Here is a 22,795-nt window from a genome sequence, read left to right as displayed (position 1 = left end):
GTCTTCAAATTGCTTGTTCTGCTCAACCAATAGTCCAAAACTCAACCACGTCATTTACTATCATAAATGACAGAGAAAAGCAGCAAAACTTTACATTTCAGAAGCTGGAACAGAAATGTTGGATGTTTTTGCTTGGAAAAACAACTGAAATGATTAATCGATTATCAAAACCATTGGGAATTAATTTTCTTTCTATCAATTAATTAACTTATCGTTGCAGCTGTATTAGTGAATTATATGTTTTTATTGTTGTTATATTCCAGCTTTGTTAGCCACAGGTACAACACACCGTGGGGATAAGAGTACTTCCAATTTGGCTGCTAAACAGTATTTGTATGCTATTGTGTGGGAAACATGTAACCAGAAAAAGGCAAGCAATAAATAAATGAACAATCAAAGAAAAAACAGCTTTTCTGTCCATCACGATATCAAGCTAGAGGGTATATTTTTCAGACTTTTTAAAATATTTGGCCTTTTTGTGGCTGTCATTGATAGGATAGCTAAGGGGTTTGACAGGAGATGGGGGAGAGAGGGGGTTGACATGCAGCAAAGGGCCACAGGTCAGATTTGAACCATCACTCTTCACAACTGAGCTACTGGGGTGCCCCTTTTATGACTTTATGAAACTTTTGCTATTGTTTATTCAAACATTCACATAAATGTTGTTTTGTGAGAAGCATAAAGCATTTCCTCATACAGCCTTTGTTGTAGAATGATAAATAAATGAACCTTGCACCTTATATGTCCATGCGGATCCTCTGTAGTTGGGATAGGAGGTGAAGTCCTACAACTATACTGTACTCCTGCATTCTTGGTGTTCACTTTTGTTCCTGTGTGAAGTGAATTGCAGAGAATTTAATAATGTGTAATGTGTTAATCACTCTTAGTACATGTGTGTCTGACAGCTTAACAACCTGCTCTGTTTACTGCTGCTATAAAACTCCCTATTGATAATGCTTCAGGAAATTCGTACTCTTTGAGCTCATATGAGTCATTGAGTAAAGACTGGACAGCATGTTTCTATTCCAAATCCAATTACTCAGATTTGAAAGCCAGGGGGAGAGTTTTGAAGAACATCCCAAGGTCCCCACAATTATAACATGGCTAAAATCTGCTTACGGGCCAATGAAAAAACTGGTACATCAACTGTTTGTCTCTGTACATCCAGGTGCCTGAACCAGATGGAGGAGGATGGCCTGTCTGTGGATGATGTGTTCAGTCAGTGTTCATTCCGGGAAGATGAGAGAGACATGGTGCTGAAAGCCATGCACATTGTCGAGCCCGACTACCAGCCGAGCCTCAACACGACCACTGAGGAGTGCTCCTTACCGCTGGTTCAAGACTTCTACTTGCAGGTATTACAGGCTAGCTTTGAACTTCACCACACACTGTATGTCAAGAATGGAAAGTTTATTGTAAGTTTTTAGTTATTAGCAGTTATTAGTAATTTTATTGAAATCATATCAATAGAATGGCATCGATTCTATTGATTGAATTGCATCATCATAATGCAATAATGTCAACCACAGTTTTTGACCATTTAACTCTTCATGAAGACTTACACTTTGATTGTTGCTCAGTGATGCCCTCTACACAGGTACATAGGTATTTTTGTAAACAGGTTTTGATAAAATAAAAAAAATCTGCCCAGATGAGGTTTTGAGCGTGAATTGTTGTCGAAAAAATGAAAACTCCAAGATGCTCAACGCGGTCGGGACAAGCAACGGCATAAAACAACAATAACACAAATTGGAGCTGCCTTTCCAACATACATGACCTGCTGGCGGTCCAATCACACACACTGGCTAACAATAAGATAAAGTAGACCAATAATATGTCTCTCACATGAAGACTTACATGAATATGGTGACAGGATTGAGGTCACAAATGGTGTAGAAAAGGGTTTTATATGAAAGAGTGATAATGTATCGCTGGATAGAGTTATTCTTTGAAGACTGAGTCTTGTGTATGTTTTGAGACTCAAAGCACTAGAGAGCTGCGAAAGCTGTCAAAAGGCTCCAGCGTGACTACGAAAGATTTGATTGTCACCCCTTCACAGCCAGACAGGCACTGGCCTATTTATAGTGAGCCAACTCTGCTTTCTAATGGGTCCTCTGCTTTCCTTGCCTCTCCTCTCACCTCTCCTCCCTTCCTTTTTCCCACCTCCTGATTCTCACATGATTCATTAACAGCTTTTGGTTCAATTGCAGTACCATATTCACTTTGATCTTCATCTGAGTGACATATTGTTGGTCTATCTTATTGTTGGCCTTTGTGTGTGATGGTAACAATCAGCAGGTCATGTATTTTTATTTTAAGAGTGTATTTGAAAATATGCCACTTATTGAAATGTGAAGCAGGTCAAATGTGACTGCTCCATTACTGTTGCGTTTGATTGCATTTATAATGTTGACTGACCAATCGGTTGGTTATCTGACTGTGACTGTGGCTGTGACTTCTTTGCAGGTTGATTTAATGACAGAAAGGCTGTCCAAATAACTGGTCCACCAGATAACAGGAGCAGACTGTGTGGTCTCTAGAGGATTTTGAATCAGTGTTAGCAGCAGACACACAATCTAATTAGAATATTGTTTGTCAGTGTGAGATGGAATTTTGATTAAGTTGATGCTCGTACAAAATGCGCTTTGATCTAGTTTCAACTTGTCATCAGAGATTTTATGGTATTCTATAATCTGATTATTAATTTTGTCTGGAAACTGGCCTGTATGTGTGTCCCTTTAATCAAAACTTTTAATTTTGTTTCCTCTCAATAATGAAAGAAGTTTGTATGCTCTGCAGTCTTCTGGTCAAATCTTGTTAACCCATCTTGTGAATCCATTGTGGGCTGTATACAGTGGGGACAAGAAGGAAAAACTTTTTTTGAGGCTTGGAAATTTTAATACATTCAATTAAAATTACACAACAGTCCTTTCTTTCCAACTTTTACCTTTCTTTGTACAACCAAAGCTGCAAGTTTGTGTTTTCCAAACTACACTGCTAGCTCATTTTTCACCAGCTATCTATTGATTCACCCTGGTCTACTGATAATGAGGTGTATGCTTCTTTGCTCTTACATTGCTCTAAAGTTCTTATATTGTACAAGAGCTGTCTGCTGAGCAATTTATGCGCCACAGTACTGTAAGATTTGCTCTGGCTGCTGTCCATGCTACACTTCTCTGACGCCTGATTTACAGGCCGTCTTGTCAGCTGTGTATGAGCTACTAAATCTTCTTACTGCTGTGCAACATTCATTTATGCCTACAACCTTTCTATGATATGCACAGATAATATGCTGTGCTCTGGTCGCTATTTCTTTGAATAGTTATTTACTTTTAAACCATGAAATGTATTTCTCTTAGCAAGAAATGTGGCAATGTCTGACAAGTCTGTTGCTTAGCTGGCCACATATATGAGGGTCTGTCAGCATTGTGCGGGGTTGATTTACTAAGACCAAACACATTCACTCTGTGATTCAGTTCAGGCTATTACTGATCAATACTGTACTACTTTTAATAGAGCACTTTGTGTGCTGGATTTATTTTCCATCATGCCACAGGTTACTGCATCTAAGGGTTTTATACTCATCAGCATTTGTAAGTACAAGTAATGTAACCACCAATCATTTGACTCCAAACATCACCAACCAACTGCTAATTTCATATTCAGTTGTATCCTGAATAATGAAGTCTTTGTTGGCTTTCTAGCCGTACTGAGCCAAAGCTTGTGAGATTTAAACTCTGTTTAACACATTCTTGGCAGCAGACTGAGATGGTTTTATGACTTGGTCTTTACTCACTGGCCTGAAAAAGATTGCTTTACTTATTTCCCTGAAATGATCCTCTCAAGCAAAGACTATCCTCAGGTGTACTAGCAACCTTCAGCAATCAAATTAGAGATGTTCTGCTACCATTTTTTTCCATCCTGTTACAGATTCTGATACCTGAACTTGTCATATCGGCTGATACAGAGTACCGCACCAATACCAGTGCGTTAAAAGATACATGTATTATTTTTTAGCAGCTGTATACCACTAACCATGTATGGATGTGATAGGAATGTTGTCATTGTTGTGTGTTCTTGTTCAGGTTAAACTCTTTGTAAAACATGAACAAATACATACAATCTCTTTGACAGTCAGTCATAACTGAAAAAAAACACAAATAACAACAAATACAACTTTGCTGAGATGCTTGAAGTTACAAAAGTCGCTTGCTAATTATATATATTGGTTACTTGTTCAGTTAAAAATCTATTGGGTTGCATACAGGTGTATGGGACGCTGCTCTGAAATGGCAGGATCCCATTTCTGGGCTAATATATAACATGGTATCACATCGGTCTGGAGACCTGATGAAGCATTTCAGACTTGATTTGAGGCATTTCCGACTGATACTGATTTAGGGTTGGTCCAATTCTGATACCAAATGGTTCTGTTTTGGTGGGTAGAGGGGGTTAAAATTAAGGCCAGGTTCTGTTAATTTTTCTGTCTGGAGGAGTTAATCACATGGTATTAAAGTCCCTTAATGTAATCCAGTAGGAAGAAGTCATTATCTTTCTGTTTTCTGTTTGTCTTGGTCCCTGTTGTGTATTTGTGTTTTAGAGGGCAGACCACCATTACCCCAAATTGGACTTCAGTCAGAAGGACCTTCAGGAGCGTTTCAAACGTCAGCTCAGCATTGAAGAGGCCTGCACCATCACCATCGACTCTGTGGAGTCTACCAAGCCCATCACTAAAAACATGGCCAGAATGGTAAACAAACCCACCTGTTGCCTGTCTTTGTCTTCATCGCATTTGCAATATGCTAGGTTGCTAATACTGAAAATCTGCAAATACTTTCAAAAATGTGTTTTCATGATGGAGTAAAATGTTGTTTAGTATTCAGTCTTAAAGATTTGTATCGATCTTAAAATCCTGAAACATACCAGAGGTACAACATATGGCCTTTTTACACATCAATATATTATTGTCAGATTAATTTTGAACATTTTTTTATAGTGCTCTGTAATTTTGTCCCTCTAAGATGCAAAAAATCCTGCTGATTTCCTGCAAAATCAAACATGCTGACTCACAGTATGATATGCATAATGTAGAGGGTGCATATTATCTTGGCAGTACTGTTATTTGTTTCAAGTAATTCAACGAATATAGCATAATTTACATGGTTATGATGTATTGACATTTAAAATCTCTTTCTATCGAAGGGTACTCACTTTCCCCTATGAGGAAAGTTTCTCTGATATAAACTTTGAAATGATATGCATTTAGGCCTGACAGGTTAGAGGAAGATACATCATATTCCTGTGGTGTGCCTTCTTTCCAACTCTGGCATTTACAGTCCAGCCTAGCTCGTCTGCCTCTGCAGATGGGCTACGTGGGAAGCGAGCAGGCGAGAGTCCCTGGTGGTCAGGAAGCATTTACAGACAGGCAGGGCAGAATAATAATGTATTGTAATGTAGCCCTCTGGAGAGAACGCAGAGTCACCTCTCCATCCTCAATCCAGACGGTGTCTGCGCTTCAGTCAGACTCGGTAAAACTCTTCCAACTGAGGAGAGAACACTTATACACGTAGTCGTGCACAGAACATACTGTAAGTATAACCGCAAAACTTCCAGCGAACATGTATATACATTCACAGATTCTCATTTTCCATTATACAGTTAATCATAGAATCATAATCAATATATTAATCATAATCAATAGATTAACATATGTACCACAATGTGATAGCACAGAACAGTGTTGTTTTAAATGGCTGACAAATTTTAAATTGAAAAAGGAAGGCAATCAATACGACCGAAAGATACCCGGATCCATTTGTCGTGAAAGAGGATTTTGGTCAGTGAAGGTAATTGCGATTTTATATATATACTGACCAAAAGATAAGGTGTGTGCTTGTAAAATAATGAATAACTTTTATCACATTATCACACATAACTGTTCTTTATTGAAACTTAATTGCTTTAACAGGGTTAGATGCGACTAACACCAAATGCAAATGTTAATGGCCTCAGTAAAGGGAAATGCCAGTGTTTAGCCACACTGTTTTTTTTTTGTTTTTTTTTAATTTTGAAAAAAACTAGGCTAGCTGTTTCCCCTTGTTTTCATTCTTTCTGCTAAGCTAAGCTAACCACCCACTGGCTCTAGCTTCAGATAAGAGTGGTATCAGTCATCTCGTCTAACTCTCGGCAAGAAAGTGCACAGTATTTCCCCAAAATGTCAAACTAGTCTATTAACTTCAATCTACTGCAATATGAGTTATGATTTATCATTGATAAATTGTACATGTCCAGCTACAGACATTTATAATGAGCCAAAACAGGGAAGTTGAATAGGTTTTCCTTCCCATTTTAGTCTTAGATGAAGAAGTCTGTCGCTCAGTTGTGTTCTTCTCAGAAGGATCGTCTGTTTTTCCCCCATCACTGGAGCCAAACAAGCCTAACCATCAAATGTAATGCACGCTCATGTTGCACAAGATCTTGTGTCCACTGAGAGGTGTACCCATCTACTGCTTCACAGTTTATAATGGCTTTCTATCTGGTTCATGCAGTATGTGATACACATGGGTTTCTTCAGATTTGTTTGTTTTATTTGACACGTTCTTTAAGGGTTTCCTGCTGGCAATCACTGTCATGAGATGGATGACCTCCACTTGTGTTGTCCTTTCAGAGAAAGCTGCTGGCGGATCAGCAGGCACAGTGGCAGAAGATCCTCCTCCAGGCCCTGAGGGAGAACAAGATGATCCTGGCTAACACCAACACCAGGCACTACATGATTAACCTTCATCCCTATCTCTGTCTGCTGGAGGATAAAGAGTATGTTGAGATCATGATACAGGTAATACAAAGCACCGAACCCAGCCTACCACTCAATGAAATGCCAAAGTCTCGACTTTAACAAAGACTTATCAGTGTTTGAGTCAGAGAGATTTAATTACCAGAGGCTTCACCTTACTACAAAATTACAAAAAAGATGTGTAGTGATGTCACTATGCCACTTTTTTTCTCGACACTGCTGCTGTGCAATAAGACCCAACCAATCCTGAAACCACAAAACACAAATCAAGTGGCTGACAGAGTGACAACAGCTGCAGCAGCATCAGGCTTTATCTTTGGCAGCAAAGGAGAAGATGCTTTGATCAGATACCTTTTCTTCTAACACAGACAAACACACGGGATGTAATGTTAAATCTGAAACGACCGTTTTCACTTTGATTTCCCCTCTGACTGAAGGATTTCTTTTTCATAAAACTAAATCAGATCTGCCAAAAGATATTCTTTATGTTACAGAATTCTCCTAAATGTTCTCTCCTGTATGACCTTTTGAAACCTGTCCTACTTTTGTCCAGAGTATTGCCAACATGTCTCCCAGTGGAGAGTCTCTGAAGGTTATGGCCAGAGACCTGGGGAACAGGGTCTTCACCAGGTACTGTGTGCGGCAGAAGCACCAAAACCAGATTCTGGAAAAGTTGGGCAGCATTTACAACGCTTACACAGAGCTGCTGGCCAAAGACACCAAGGTAGAGAAATCATTATGCTTCAGATGTCTTCCCATATATGTGCTTCTTATGTGTATCATTTCTGCAAAAGACAATGTCTCTCCTGTTTTACTGCACAAGATATGCTTTTATTTATTTTGCATGCACTATGCTGCAACAAAATACGCCATGATTTGTGTGTACCTTATATATAATCAAAGAAATTTAAATTAATGTAAAACCTATAACATATTTGTATTTAGTTGTCAGTCTTGATAAAGAACTCAGATTGCTTAATGCTAGGGCTGAGCAATAACTCAATGTTATATCGCCATTGTGATATGAGACTAAATATTTTCGTTTTAATTGGGATATGTCGTTGTCTTTACCTAGTTTTAAAGTCTGCATTACAGAAAAGAGATGTAATTTTCTGAACTTACCAGGCTGTCCTACTTGTTCTGATAGTTGATTACTAATGATTATGTATCAAAAATCTCATTGTGTTAATATTTTCTGAAAGGTACCAGTTGTTATCTTTACAATGGTGTTGCAATATCGACAGTATATCGAGGTATTTGGTAAAAATTATTCTGATTTTGATTTTGTTGCATGGTCTTCACATATTTAAAGTGATTTTGATTTAAAAATATTGAGATATATAATGTGTTTTGCAATATAGCCCAAAAAAAATTGCACATTTATTGTATGACCATATCACCCAGCCCTACTTAATGCCATTATAATTAAGAAAATATAATTTAATGTACTACACTGCACAGCTGACACTGCTAGCAAGGGTGCAACCTGAAGGACATGTTGAAACATAATGCATGGCTCCCAATTGGAGTCACGACACTAATGTATGTTGTTGAATGGTTAATTTTTCAAAGAAGCTGAAGCAGTGAAGTCTTTGAGATAAATTAGTTAACTAAGATGAGAGACAAATAATTACATTTTAATAGATGCAGAAATGTGACAGGTATGGAATAAATGACAGCCTGTCCTCAATGGGATTTCTTAGCCAGTATTACTGACTCGATGTTCCACTGTTGTTTTGATGGTTCTGGTACACTGAGGGAAAACGCTCATGTCATCAAAACTATAATAAGCAAGAGCTCATTATTCTGCAGTAGCAAGTTATGCTAGAAGTTAGTTAAGGTGGTTGTTTCATGCAACTTATTTAACATGCAGCCTTTGTAGTTAAAATCACGCCTATTATCATTGTTTTTTTTGTTGTTGTTATGACCAAATCCAACTTCTTAATTACTTGTCTTGGGTTTCTCACTTTATACATTTACATTACAAACCTAAAGACCATAGATGTCACCTGAGGTCAATCTTATTTATATGGACTATTATTACAGTGCATCCTCAATGAAGAAAAATATGCTTTTAAGTATCTATCATATTTCTTGAAACATGAAAGCTTTTTTTTTTTTTTTTGATGAGATCACAAAAAAAGGGCCTGTTTGAAAAATTATTTTAGGTCTAAACATCAAAACTGAGATCTAGGGACCTCCCGCATATGTTGACATGCCTCCCAAACACTGCAGCTTACTGTGATCAGTGTTGACTTGCAGTTTTGATGTGTTTTGCAAAATATTATTATAATCATACTCCATCCTTACTAAATGAAAACAACCCACTTCTAATCTTCTCCGTCTAGGAGTTTGCTGTCCTTCCCAGAGAGTACTGGTGTCAGCTTGAGAAGGAGCAGAGTTCAGGACCCACGCTGGAGGGAGGAGAGACCCATTGGCTATACTCAGTAACCCTGGAGCTAGGCACTTACATGGTGGATTTGATGGTCAAGAGCCTCAAAATTAATGGCAACATCCTGAACCCGGTTTATGACAAGAAGCTCATCCCCATCCTTTATCACATGTACACTTTCCGCAGCACACGGCAGGTACGTCTTTTCAAGTGCTCACTTGGTCTATTCCACTGGGATATCAAAGGGGGCTGGCTACAATTAGGAGTTGTTTGGGATTATGCTAAAGTGCTCTTGCCAAATAGACAGAGCTTTGATAACCTGGTAACAGGATTCCTGAGCATTAACCCAGACCAAAAAAAGATCCTTTTAGCTGAGATTTATGTGGACAAAATGGTCAAGGATTATACGTAAAGGGGTTTCCTGGAAACTAGTATTAAGTATTAAAGTATAAAAGTATTAAAAATAAAACGCATTGATGAGCTGTTCATCAAGTGGAACCCCCTTCAGTCAAATCAAATAATTATCTCCATTTTGGCTTTTTGAGAATTACACACAATTAGTCCGAATTATAGTTTTTAAGTAGTTGTAAAGTCGACACTTTCACAAATAAGGGAAGAACCACGGTGGAGCAAAGATGAAGGAAATACCTGGAAACACTTGACCTTCACTTTCAACAAGAAGACTGTCACTCTAAAGCCTATTACCTTGTACACTTGTGCAGTCGCCTAGCCAGTGTGAAGCTCCACAGAGTGTGAATTATAAAACCATTTCTCCCTTGTGTGACTTGGCAGGGGGGGAACAGTTGAGTAAGATGAATAGGTTCCAGGCTAATCCCTTTTTTAGTGTCCCCTTAATTGGCTCGCTGATTTACTGCCACAGGACCCTGCAGGAGGGTGAGCCGACCGTGTCAGGGAAGAGATGCGGACAGGGAGAGAGAATTGTGAACTTTTTGGACTTGATGAACTTTGACAGTAGGGAACATTGTTGCACAAATTTGTCCTGGTTTGTATATATATATATATATATGTGTGTGTGCGTCTCTTACTACTATCTCTTTTCTCTTATTCCCCCCCTTTCTTTGAGCCCATCAGGGGAGCCTCCTTATGATTTTACAGCACAGCATGACAGTCTGACTCATGCAAGCAAGGCTGAAGTGTTTTATTTTTCTGTCAGCTTACTGTAGGTCTTTACGTCCAGTCCTGCGTGATGTAACCATGAATCAGAACTAGGACACAGTAACTCCCTTCACTCAGAAGCCATGACCTGCGATAAACTCTACCCCTTGTGTGCTATCCTGACTCCTGACTAGGGTTTTAATTAACTGAATAAACAATAGTTCCACCAGATCATCTGCAATGTTGAAGCTCTAGTCATGTAAGCAACATTTTAGTGATTACCCTTAATAAAATCAAATTGGAGCGGGGAGGTTTATTGAGCTACAGTCTTTTGTGGATGTCAGTTATCTAATATTTACTCATGACAAATGGACAAATGATATCACTGGCAAGTTATGTCTAGCCTGGTCATTTGAGTTTGTATGGAGGATAGTCATTGTTCTTTGTTATATTTTAAACTGCTACCAAACATATGTCCCTGTCTTTCGTTTCTGCGTAGTTGAAACATTTGCCTCAGCAAAATTTCTTTCGTCTTCTCATTTAAGAGTTCTGTTTATGACTGGATTTCTTATGTTTCACCCTTCAGATCGGCTTCATCAAGCCCCACCCCATACTGACTCAGATGCAGCAGGAGGCCATGGAGGCCAAGCTTACCTTTGACTCCTATGTGATGCCGATGCTGTGCCCTCCTGTGCCCTGGTTGTCCTTAAAGTTCGGAGCCTACCTGCTGACACCTACCAAGCTGATGCGCACAGGAGAAGGGGCCACACAACATGACACTTTGTTGGAGAAATGCCAAACTATCTATCCAGTCCTAGACTCTCTCAACCAGCTGGGCAACTGTGCCTGGAAGATCAACAAACCCTTGTTGGATTTTATTATCTCCATCTTTAATGATTGTGGTTGTGATAAGTTAGACATCCCTCCTCCTCTGTCAGAGGCCCCCAAAATGCCACACTTTAACCCCCAAGATCCCACTTTAACTTCTTCTGAGAAAGCCCACTTAAAGAGGGAGGCAGTTACTGCCAGAAGGAAATACAGCGAGATGCACAGCCTGCGTATGAGCGCTCTATATAAACTCTCCATCGCCAACCACATGCGGGATGAGATCTTCTGGTTCCCTCACAGCATGGACTTCCGAGGACGTACCTACCCCTGTCCTCCGTACTTTAATCACCTGGGAAGTGATGTCACACGGGCGATCCTTGTGTTTGCAGAGGGGAAGCCCCTGGGTCCGAAGGGCCTGGACTGGCTGAAGATCCACTTAGTCAATTTGACAGGGCTGAAGAAAAGGGAATCACTACAGGGACGCCTGGAATACGCCAACACTATCATGGAGGACATCCTCGACTCGGCTGACAACCCTCTCGATGTGAGTTTGTCTTTACTGCTCTCTCCTGTTCATTGATCGCTCAGTCCAACCCCACATTCAAAGCACTTCTTGTATGAACTACTTAGTTTTGAAGTATATGCAATTACATTTTGCACGAATACAAAGAAAGCTGCTATTTTCAATTTCTGAAGTATGCAGATTATGGCGTTACCCCTGTCTCTCTTACTGGAGGAACGGTCACTATAAATACTGACAAAATCTAAAGGGGATATGAATATCTGTCAAAACAAAAAGTGAAAATGCTTTTGAGGCAGTGTTTATGTACGCTGGATAATGTATCATGCAATTGTGTTTGTCTTTCTCAGGGTAAGAAGTGGTGGATGAATGCAGATGATCCCTGGCAGGCTCTGGCCTGCTGCATGGAGATAGCAAATGCTGTGAGATCTCCTGATCCAACACAATTCATCTCTCATTTTCCCGTTCACCAGGTACCATCAAATACTTGAAAGACTTCTTAGAATGTCAGGTTCCATCTCCTCCCAATGTGTTCTGTAATAAGACATTCAGCGGCAAAGTAAACAAGTAAAGGTAAATTTATCATTCTTCACTTGATTAAAACAGATTATCTTAAGGAATTTAGTCATTAGGCCAATGATAATCCCACTTTATAGCCTCCTAAAAATAACATGTGCCATTTAGTTATGTTTTATAGTGCTGGTACAGAGGGCACATCAAAGTTAACAGGGCGAGACCTCCCTCAGCCATCTGGGGCCATTTTATGTTATATGCCATAAACCTGTAGCCCTAATCTTACCAACCAGACTGCAGCTACAGCTATCCTCTACTGAGATCTAACATATAAGATCCGACCCTTTCTTATACAAACCAAAGCGCTAAATAAATCTAAAATCGTGTCAGTGTTGGGTGTGTAATTACGCTACTATGTAGCCCACTAACTGTGCAGCTTTATGTCAGGAATTCAGTGATTTAAATGTTTAAGCATAATCCATCATAATAAATTATAATTTGTTAGAGTAAAGCAGCGCTGTCTGCTCCTCAGGCCTGTGTTAATAACCTTTTTCTGATGTAACTTTTATTTGGCACTTGAGAAAATGTTGCTCATTATGTTACTCTAAGGAATGCACATTTTATATAATGCCTTTGAATGAGTTGTCATGGCAGATTCTATCAAGGCAACACTAAAAATGCAAAGTAACACAAGTGGCTGTAATTTTCCTGACTCCAGGCTTTAAGCATTTTTTTTAAAATCAGTGTAATCAATATGTTTAAATGTATTTAGCACCTCCTCCTCGCAGATGTTTTGAAAGGACAATAGCTGCAAGGTTTTCACTGAGTGCAGCTTAGAACTTGAATAATTGAATGAACGGATGCTACACGGACCCTTTTGGCTAAAGCTGTCGCATTTACTTCACAGTGATTTTAATTAATGAGTACCCTTTCTGATCAAATAAATAAAGGAAAGAATCTGAATAGCCAAAAGGAGTCAATTTGTGTGAGAGATTTTTAACTGCAGTTACGTAACTTCAGAAGCACACTGAAGGCCCGCTGCTCTCCTACACAACACTGATGTAACAGTAACAGTTCAAACATAAGGGTCATGTAGGCAGAGTAGAGACACATTAGGGTTATAGGCCACATTGCGACGGAAATTGAATGAAGAAGACAAATTCCCCAGTTGGCTGGAACGTCACCGACTTCACTGCAATATTTATATAGAGCTCTTTCATTTTGCCTTGTGAGCTGAATATGGGGATGTTGCTGGTACATTGCTAATTTCCTCTCTGGTGCCAAGTCCAGTCCAGATGTTGCTTTGAATGATGCAGTTAATTCAAGATGCTCATAGATGGTTTGATAGTCTAACATCTAGTGCAAAATTCACTTTGTGGCTTCGGGCTGTGGGACATAGCAATATGTTGTCATGTACTAAAGGCAAATGAACAAACCTCTTCTCTCATCTATTAAACAGATGCTCATGAGTTTCCTATTGCCCTCCCTCTCCTGTTTCTAGTTTTTCTCCTCAATTTCTTTGTTGTTCTTTCACTTACACTTTCTTCTAATCACCTGTTCCTTGTCTTGTTCACCCTAAAGGCCGAAACACACTAAAAGTGATAACTGATGTGCCTTACATGATGCATATGTAGTACTCATGTTCTTCTATAGTGACACGTAAGAGTTCAGTTGCACACAAAGACCCCCAGCATTCACAGTCACACACACACTCACAACCCAACAACAAAGGATTTGCTCCAGCTCTCACATTATGTGGCTCTGACTGTCTCCTCTTCCCCTGCCTCCTCAAAGTCACAACAGAAAATTATTACATTTGCCTCAGCATTTATGCAACTGAGACAAGCATTCAGAATAGCTCCAATTTGGTCATTACTGATTAGAGATTTCAGGGCAGTGTGTCCTGTAGCGATGGCGGAGTAGTGTGCAGCACTGAAGAGGGCTCAGCTGTGTTCTCTCAGATTTACGTTACCATTTTATTCCTGTTAGCGCTCTTCAAACTGCAGCTGCACAAACCGTTTTGGTCGCTGGGTTCTCATTTGACGCTCCACGATTGAAAAAAGGTCAGAGTAGGGGCAACAAGGCAGTTTGCCTCACCTCATCATGCTTTTGGTGCATGTTCAGCCATTTAAAACAACAGGTGTACTTCAAAACACCCGTCAGATGCCTTTAGCCTTCCTCCCTGTCCTACCCTCGCCCACCCTGTGCCGATCTATGTGATTCTTTCTCTGTTTTCTCCTTTACATCATTGCTTTAATCTTTTCTCTCTTTCTCTCCACCTCTCCTCCAGGACGGCTCCTGTAATGGTCTCCAGCACTACGCTGCTCTAGGCAGGGATGTTATTGGGGCCACATCAGTCAACCTCATGCCCTGTGAGGTGCCCCAGGACGTGTACAGCGGAGTAGCACAGCAGGTCAGAACTACTGGGGTGTTTTTGGTTCGCATTATTTTCTTCCTTTCCTTGAACTGCATGGCTAAATTGGAGTTTATTCAAGTTGCAAGTCACGTTACATTTCCTCAGCTGTTAATATTCAGATGATTCACTATATCCCACAGTGAGTGACAGACAAAGCACTGAGAATATATTTCAAGTCTCCCACTTTAGGTCTTGCATTTAAAAGTGCTTAGTTTTTTCATGCCTCGCATCAAAGTGAGAGGAAACTGCCTCACATATCCGATGACTCAAAGGACAAGTGTGAATAAAATGCTATCGAAGGCTGCAGCTTGCTGTGAACCTGCATATTTTTAAACAGAAACCATTTGAAGCTAATCAGGGTTTACTGACATTTCAATACAGGAGGATTCAGAGAGTGCTGAGGAATGAAAGTCTGACGCAGGCCGAGTTGTTCCGAGGGCAGTGACTGTAACTGCACAATATATTGTTGATTTGATACTGTAGATTATAGCAGGCTTGTCAGCTACCTGGATGAATACATTTGTTTACTTGTAAGCAGAAGCTGTACAATAACTGGTAACAATCATATTGTTGGAAACTGCGGAAACAATTAGTTAATTTCTCCACTTAGCTGATTAACAGACATTTAATTGACAACTGTTGGTTAAGTTATTGTTCATTTTCTGGGCTTAAGCTTCTAAACTATGGGCATTTTCATATTGTCTTTGTTTTATCCATTCATATTTGGCTTATTTTGCTCATTTCAGTGTATGAAAAAAAATATACAAGACACATAATACATTTTTACCCAGTGTACTTATACATATACTTTCCATGAACAAAACAGAAGCAGGAAGAAGAACATGTATATTACCTGCCCTTTTCCTGATAATAACATGAAAGGTTTTGAATACAGATGGCGAGCCCTTCTTAATTTACATTTGTTTTTTCACAAATCATGTAAAATTCAGGGATATATATACTCACAGTTAACATAAATGTCATGTTAACATAAACGTTACTCAATATTATGTAAAAATCATTTGAATATTTTAATGAATTTTCAACATTTGATGATGTCCCCTTGAGTTTAAATAGAATGTGAAAGGTATTTTTCCGCACTTCTGCCCTGACTATATGTATGTTAATTTGTTAGAGTTTTGAACAGAGGCTGTTTGAAAATTGCATGTATGCGATGTAAGTAACACATGTGTGTGTACACGCGACATGCTTTCAGGTGGAGGAGTTTCGAGCACGGGACGCAGCGAGCGGCATGAAGATTGCCGAGGTCCTGGAGGGCTTCATCAGCAGGAAGGTGGTCAAACAGACCGTGATGACTGTGGTGTACGGGGTCACACGCTACGGGGGACGCCTCCAGATAGAGAAAAGACTGAAGGAGATTGATGAGTTCCCCAAGGTACACTAGTGGTGGAGGGTGGGGGTTGTGAATGTGGGCTTCCCTCGCCCTGCATGCTGTTTTATTTTTAGTGTTGTATCAGCGTGGCCTTTTAGCACAGGATCTCCTCTATATGGGGCTTCCCTTACTGCTCAAGCTATACATTCTTCCACACACATCCAGTCAAGGTGGACTCGTAATGAAGTACAAGGTCTTTTCCACTGAGGTCTATCCTCCTTGCAAATTATTGTTCCAATGTCTCCTGCATGTACACGAAGGCCTTTATCTCACAGCTGACATAGACTGCATTAAATTCACTTTGACCTTGACAATAAGAATTGTGTTACACCACATTACTCCAAGTAAGCTGCATGGAGAGAGAAGCATTTAAAGTTTATAATAGTCAAGTTTTTAATGTATTATACTCTTGCAGTGAAATAAGATATTTCATGGTTGTATCAGGCCAGAAGAGCAACACAACAATAGATATATTTGATATCCTGTGCACGGTCATTATGAGTCTATTTTTAGTTCACAACCATTGTAGTTCGATTCGGTTGGACGTAAATGGGCACACCCATTCTGTCAAAGGACACCATGACGGGAGGAGGAAGCATTTAATCTTCTTACAGCTCTCTTGTGCTTGTTATCTGTCAAACAGCTATATAGTTCCTTATAATAGTTGGAGTTAATCTCATTGTCTGTATGGTTGGAATCGGCATGATCCTGCTGTCAGTGTATCTACAATCTCACAGCCAGAGGATTGTGCTAAATGACTTCTGCATAATGTCCCTAATTGTTTAAACAGGGAATAGGGAGGAAGTGTAATTGTGAGTGATTACAGGGGGATGGATGGGGGGGATGAGGCAGCTCCTACCAAGGAGAAGATCATATCTCTGTAATAATATGAGAAATGTAGCACTCTCATTCAGTGCTGCAGCCTTTATCACTAATATTTGCATTTGCATTGTATGATCCCTAATGATAATTAAGTGAAAAATAATCTATAGTTTGTTTTAATTGTGAAATGCAGTGGAGCAAAAAATGTGTGTGACTGTTGTATTTCCAGGAGCATGTTTGGGATGCATCTCATTACCTGGTGCGTCTGGTCTTCAGTGGCTTAAAAGAGATGTTCACAGGGACCAGAGAGATCCAGGTGGGTTCATTACACCTACATAAAGACAAATACACACACCGTTATAAACACACAGGATGGACATTCAGTTAAAATATTGTTTATGAGGATAGTTGCTCCTCTTATTTTCAACAAGAGGCCCGACTTAAACCCTACAACCACTCTTTTTAGGGGTCTTATTTTTCCTAGTAATTTTAATTTCTTAGGAAGTTTTTATATAATTTGTAACAAATAATGGGGGAAAAGGAGACAAAGGTAAATTAACTTACTTAAACTAATTCCACGTATATGCAAGTGTAACTGATGGCCCGTGTGCCAAATGTGGCCCGTTGATGATTTTTCTAAGTATGCTAATTGACCGTTTCATTAGTTATGTCTGTTGCCAAGCACAGAAATACTCTTAATTCATTAAAAAATTTTCACCTAGGGTGTTAAAGCAGACGGATTTTGGAGAGACAAACTGACAGCCTACCTTTTAAGATTAAAAATGTGAATTGTTTTCCAATAGCAATTCTTTTATCAATTTTAAAACCTAATAAAGCATTGAAAACATTGAAATAAATAGTGCATTGTATTAACACATTTCAATTCCTAGATAGTTGAATATCCTGTCTTGTTGTCCTTGCATAGCAGGTCAGCTAAACATGCTAAATAATAAAATATGTCTTCAAACAAACACACAGTTCAACATATATGAAGAATAAAGTTTTCACTGGAGTCATGACTAGTTTACCGTGGCAACGGCACCCATTCATCACATAGTCTCCATTTATAGATTTAGGACGTGCACCTGCTAGGGGATTGTGCATCATCTCCACAGGCAGAGAGTCTGGTGAGCAAATAGAAACACCACCCACTGTTGCTGTGTGTTTCCTCTGGGAATGTGTGGGGACAGCCCAGTCTGAGATGAAAAATACCCTTCCCATCATACCTTGGCGCTGACCTGATGCTCGTGTGTGTGTGTGTGTGTGTGTGTGTGTGTGTGTGTGTGTGTGTGTGTGTGTGTGTGTGTGTGTGTGTGTGTGTGTGCACCCGCTGCTATTAAATAGGTCACACCCCCTTGCATTTCGCAGCGGTGAGTTGAAGTATGATTGAGAGAGAGAGGTCGCTGAACGATCCTCGTTGCTGTCATCCCTGACCTCTCCTACATTCTCTTTACATTTTCCGTTATTCTGTCGACACCTAGTCATTCTCCTCAAACTGTGCTCCTGCTGTTCTTTTGCTCTTCTAATCGGTCTATTGATAAATCAGTCAATCCCTTTGGCGGAGTAGTTAATTTCTCACTCTAGTTTCTTTGCTTTCTAGCGGTCTTTATTTTATCGTACCTGGAAATAAGGAAGTGACGTGCTGATGAATGGCGCAGCTTTGGGCCAGTCTGCAACCTCGAGTTGCTTGGATATATTTATCTTTTCTACACCTCCTTGTGTGTTCGCGTGTGTGAGGAGGCACTTGTGGGACATCAGCAGAGCTTCTATTCTTATAAATTGTGCCAGACACAGAAACATTGCTGTTGCACTAGAAATTTTTAGAGTAAGCAACAACTCCCCACCTGTTCCTCAGCAAGTCTGCAACAATTGTTCGGCGCTCCCAGATGTAGAAGAGCAGACCTAAATGCATAAATCATCAGTTGATGCTGCGGAGAGAAAGTTCCTGTTTTAGTTTGTGTCTTGATTTTATTAAATTATCCACCCAGAAGAACATGAAAACTTCATCGCCCAACTGTCCAGAGTCACTGATTTGAACTTGATTGCTCCATTGTACACATAGACACATCTACAAACATAACAAATAAGCAGGTATGCCACTCCTGATTGATGAGGGGCTTTGAATATTTTCTGTGTATGCTCACTTTACCTCTGCGGGCATTCATGTGTTACAGGATTGGCTGACAGAGAGCGCCAGGCTCATCTCTAAGTCTGGCCACACTGTGGAGTGGGTGACACCCTTGGGTTTACCCGTCGTTCAGCCATACCACCGCACCCGCCACCAAGTGGTAAGTCTCATCCTATGGCACGTGTCGGGGGTTCTAATAATAATTGGTATTTATCTCTGTGCAGGATCAATTGTTTGGACATATTTCACTTTCTTTCAGACATTACAATGCAGCTCTTTTGCATGACTTCACACATATGGGGCTTTTCCATTGGCACTTTTGGTGGTGCAGAGTCAAACAGATGCCTCGCTGATTTGCGTTTACATTACCGGTTTGAATGCATTCAGTAGCACCCGAGATGGAGCATCTCCGAAGTGCCTGACCCACTTAAGCAAGTTTAAGCAGGTTGTGGTGCTGATGAAAACCCAACACTTCTCGATGTTGCTGCTGCATAATAAAAGCTTTCTGAAAATAAAACAACGCAGGACCTCTATGGTGAAGATTTTACAGGAAATAAAACATGTTTGTCAATGAATTAGCTGAGCTTTGTTAGCGGCTATTCTTAGATAATAGCACAGAGATGAGTATTTACAGCCACTGATTTGACCACTAGTCACAGTAATGGATCAGCCTGCGGCATTTAAACGTCATCAACTCAAGAGAAGATTATCATTAGTGAAAGGCAAACCTTCAAACAAGTAGCCCCGGTGTAATGGAGATTCAAATCTGTCCCACACTGCGCTGGCTTGCTCAAAAAAGACCCAGCCATTCTAGCACATGTGCACAGAAAAGGCCAAAAATCTCACAAGCATTTTCAAGACCTTTAATAATTTATGCTCTTTCTATAGCTACTTTTGTACAATTATATATGTACAGTATGTGTATTTGAATTCATGGCAATTGTAGCCGGGCTTACTTGTTATTTTAATGCCAAGCGACGCACCCACTCTCTGTATGTTCACCATAGTTTCATACGCCTAATGATAGACAGCTTAGCCAATTACAGGCCTGTTTCACTTCTCTGTATTTTCAGAAATTCATTGGCTGGCCTTTAGAAACTTCTCCTCTTGTATCTTCACCTGTTTGTCTCGCTCCTCTTCGCTCTTTCTCCTGCCTTTCACAGCATTCACAGCACTCCCACAACTGACCTTTTTATAGCAAACAATGCATACAGTTTTTAACTCGCATAAGTATTAGTATATACAGTAGTCATTAATCTCTCTCGACACACTGACTAATAATAGAAACCCTTGTGTCTAGCAGCTTAGTGCTGTTATATTGTAATATGGGTTTTGACCCATCATTGTCTTTTTGTTCCAATATTTCCATGAGGTGTATTCCTTCCACTATACATGATTTCACAGTGTATTTTCCTCTCATTCTGTTTCATTGGACTTTGATGGAATTTCTGATGAAGCTAATAATAAATGAGGGTGACAAGTTAGCTGTGAGTCGATTGGTTAGTTTCTAAGTCAGAGGTTCACACATGAGTCGAATGAGTATCTACACACAAATATAAGAAGACTAAGAACAGTGGGGCTTCAAATAGCTGTCAGCTTCTAACAAGCTTTAAATCTTGTTAAAATGTAGTGTTTTTATTTTCCAAGAGCAAGCTGTTGTCCTCACACAGCCAGCCCACAAACTGTGCTTCACTCATTGTGGTCTGGCAAGGCTTAAAGCTTACGTTGAGGACACTGCCAATGTGCATTGACCAAAACTGTTGTTTTTCGAGCTTTAGATTTTTAACAAGTGCTCTTCTTTGCTCAAATGTGAACAGACTGGATGCACTCGTCACCACTCTCTGGGCCGTCAGGTTTTTAAACAGTGATTCAGGATTTCTATCTGGTAAAAATGATGACTCAAGGTGTTTTTTTTTCTTCTTTTACACCAATATCTCAAAGTGAAAAGTGAGCTTGTGAGACTGGACTGGACTATACTGTAGTCTGGATTTGGATTTGGTGTCCGCAACCCGTCTTTTAATTCACTGCCCCCTCCCTCACGCTGTTCTTTCCTTTCCTTCTCCTTCACAAGAAATCAAACTCCCAAAAATAATTCTGTCTCAGTCTTCCTATATGCAAGACACCAAACCTATCTGAAAGCTTTAAGTACCAGATGCTTCGGCGGTGGAATGTCCCAGCTGGGCTTTCCAAGTCTCGATAGGTTTGGTGTAGGAGTGCAGCACTGATGGTGTATTGTGATTACTGTGAGTGGCCCAACTTTAATGGAGCTCAACAACATCACTGGAGTTGTCCGTCACTATGGCGATCCTGAGAGTAGCACGTCTTAGAGATAACATGTCTGTGTGCCAGCACATTTCCAGATAACATGTTTGTGTGTGTGTGTGTGTGGGGGGGGGGGGGTTGTGTGTGTATATGAAAAGTAAAAGCCTGAATATGTGTGCGTTTACATAAAATCAATTTTGACCTTTTATATTTTTAAGCTCATCAACTGAGTCAAAGGAGGAAACAGATGTATAGCGTATGCCAAGCAAAGGCAGACAGCTAGTTCATAGGCTGGCTCAGCATGACGCCTGCTCTTTTAGTATGACATCAAGCAGAAGGTTGGCTTAGAAGGCCAGAGACACCTCACAAGCAGGTGCAAGGAGAGCGAGGGTGACAGATGGTGGGTCCCCTGAGGGTGCATCTCTCTCTGTCGTAGTGGTAGGGTGCGTTCCCTTGATTTGATCTGCTTCGTTTAATGTCCAGCGGGGAGTAGGAAGCTGATCAGCGTGTACTTTTTTCCGAGGCCTAAGGATGAATAAATGCGTGAATGAATGATGCGATGACTTCATGGATGAATGAGGTTTTAGCTTAAATTTCACAGATAACTTTCTTCATCCCCCTGCAATAATTCTATAATCCAGTTGCATCACTGGACAACAAAAATGAAACTAACTTGCAGAAAGGTCACCTTTTCCCTGCATAGCTGGATTAAATTCAATCTCCCACTCTCCTCTCTGCCTCTTAAATCCAAGGCCACAGTGTTTCTGGGGTCGTTAGTAATTAGACTCTAGATAGAGCGGGATGATGAAGTGTTATGCATAGTAAGAAAACCAGTAAGTGGAGAGAAAGTAACTGCAATAGACTCGCATAATCAGAAAGGAGTGCGTGTGTGCATGTGTGTGCATCTTTGCATTTTTGTTTGATGGTTCTTTTTCAGTGTGCATAGAGTGATGAGCACAAATGCCGACCTGTGTAATCGAGTATTTTCCATGGCTGATGGGAGGTGAGGTAATTAGAGTAGGATGGAGTAGCTGAATGGAGCATGAACATACATCAGGGAGGCTGCTTAACAGGATTGGGAGATACTAATCGGATCAGAGGTCACTCTGGCTCAGATTCCTTGTTTATTTTTCATTCCCCCTCCCAGGCAAGGTTACAGTGAGATCTCACTCTCAGGGGATGGTGACATGAGGGAGTCGTCCGCTGCATTGGCTGGATTTGGTTGGATTTGTGAGTTTATAGCGTGACAAAAGCTTGTGATCTAGTGTCCTCTATGTGGAAAGAATGAGTTCAGTTCAGTTGGTTGCAATTGGTGATTTCTGTGAACATTGTGCATCATTAATTTTGAGTGGAGTCTAAATACATAGTACAGGAGGCGTGGTTACTTGGGGTCTACAGCAATACAAAAACAATGTGTCAACTTTAATAAATTGCCGAAAGTTTACCTTTTAAATAAAGCAAAAATAAATAATCATACTGATCACAGATGGATTATGAGACAAAGGGTTCATTTTGTGTCCCTTTTCTTCCATCTAATCCATCCATGTTACTAATGACGAATCCATATCAAATGATATGAATGAAACAAACGATATGCTGGGTCTCTCTGGCT

General features: G+C 40.1%; 1 protein-coding gene across 1 annotated transcript in view; it reads left to right on the top strand.

The window, feature by feature from the left end:
• Positions 1-22,795, top strand: part of polrmt (polymerase (RNA) mitochondrial (DNA directed)) — a 50,753-nt gene that overhangs the window by 9,050 nt on the left and 18,908 nt on the right. Inside the window, exons 5-15 of the mRNA XM_073477115.1 lie at positions 1,169-1,355; positions 4,601-4,750; positions 6,668-6,835; positions 7,347-7,517; positions 9,142-9,381; positions 10,888-11,673; positions 12,000-12,122; positions 14,453-14,575; positions 15,795-15,974; positions 17,023-17,109; positions 18,968-19,081. Of these exons, the coding sequence (XP_073333216.1) occupies positions 1,169-1,355; positions 4,601-4,750; positions 6,668-6,835; positions 7,347-7,517; positions 9,142-9,381; positions 10,888-11,673; positions 12,000-12,122; positions 14,453-14,575; positions 15,795-15,974; positions 17,023-17,109; positions 18,968-19,081 (2,329 nt within the window). The remainder of the gene's footprint in view (positions 1-1,168; positions 1,356-4,600; positions 4,751-6,667; positions 6,836-7,346; positions 7,518-9,141; positions 9,382-10,887; positions 11,674-11,999; positions 12,123-14,452; positions 14,576-15,794; positions 15,975-17,022; positions 17,110-18,967; positions 19,082-22,795) is intronic.

This window comes from Pagrus major, chromosome 11, assembly GCF_040436345.1.
Source record: "Pagrus major chromosome 11, Pma_NU_1.0".
Classification (NCBI taxonomy): domain Eukaryota; kingdom Metazoa; phylum Chordata; class Actinopteri; order Spariformes; family Sparidae; genus Pagrus; species Pagrus major.
This window is presented reverse-complemented; position numbering and strand designations above follow the sequence as displayed.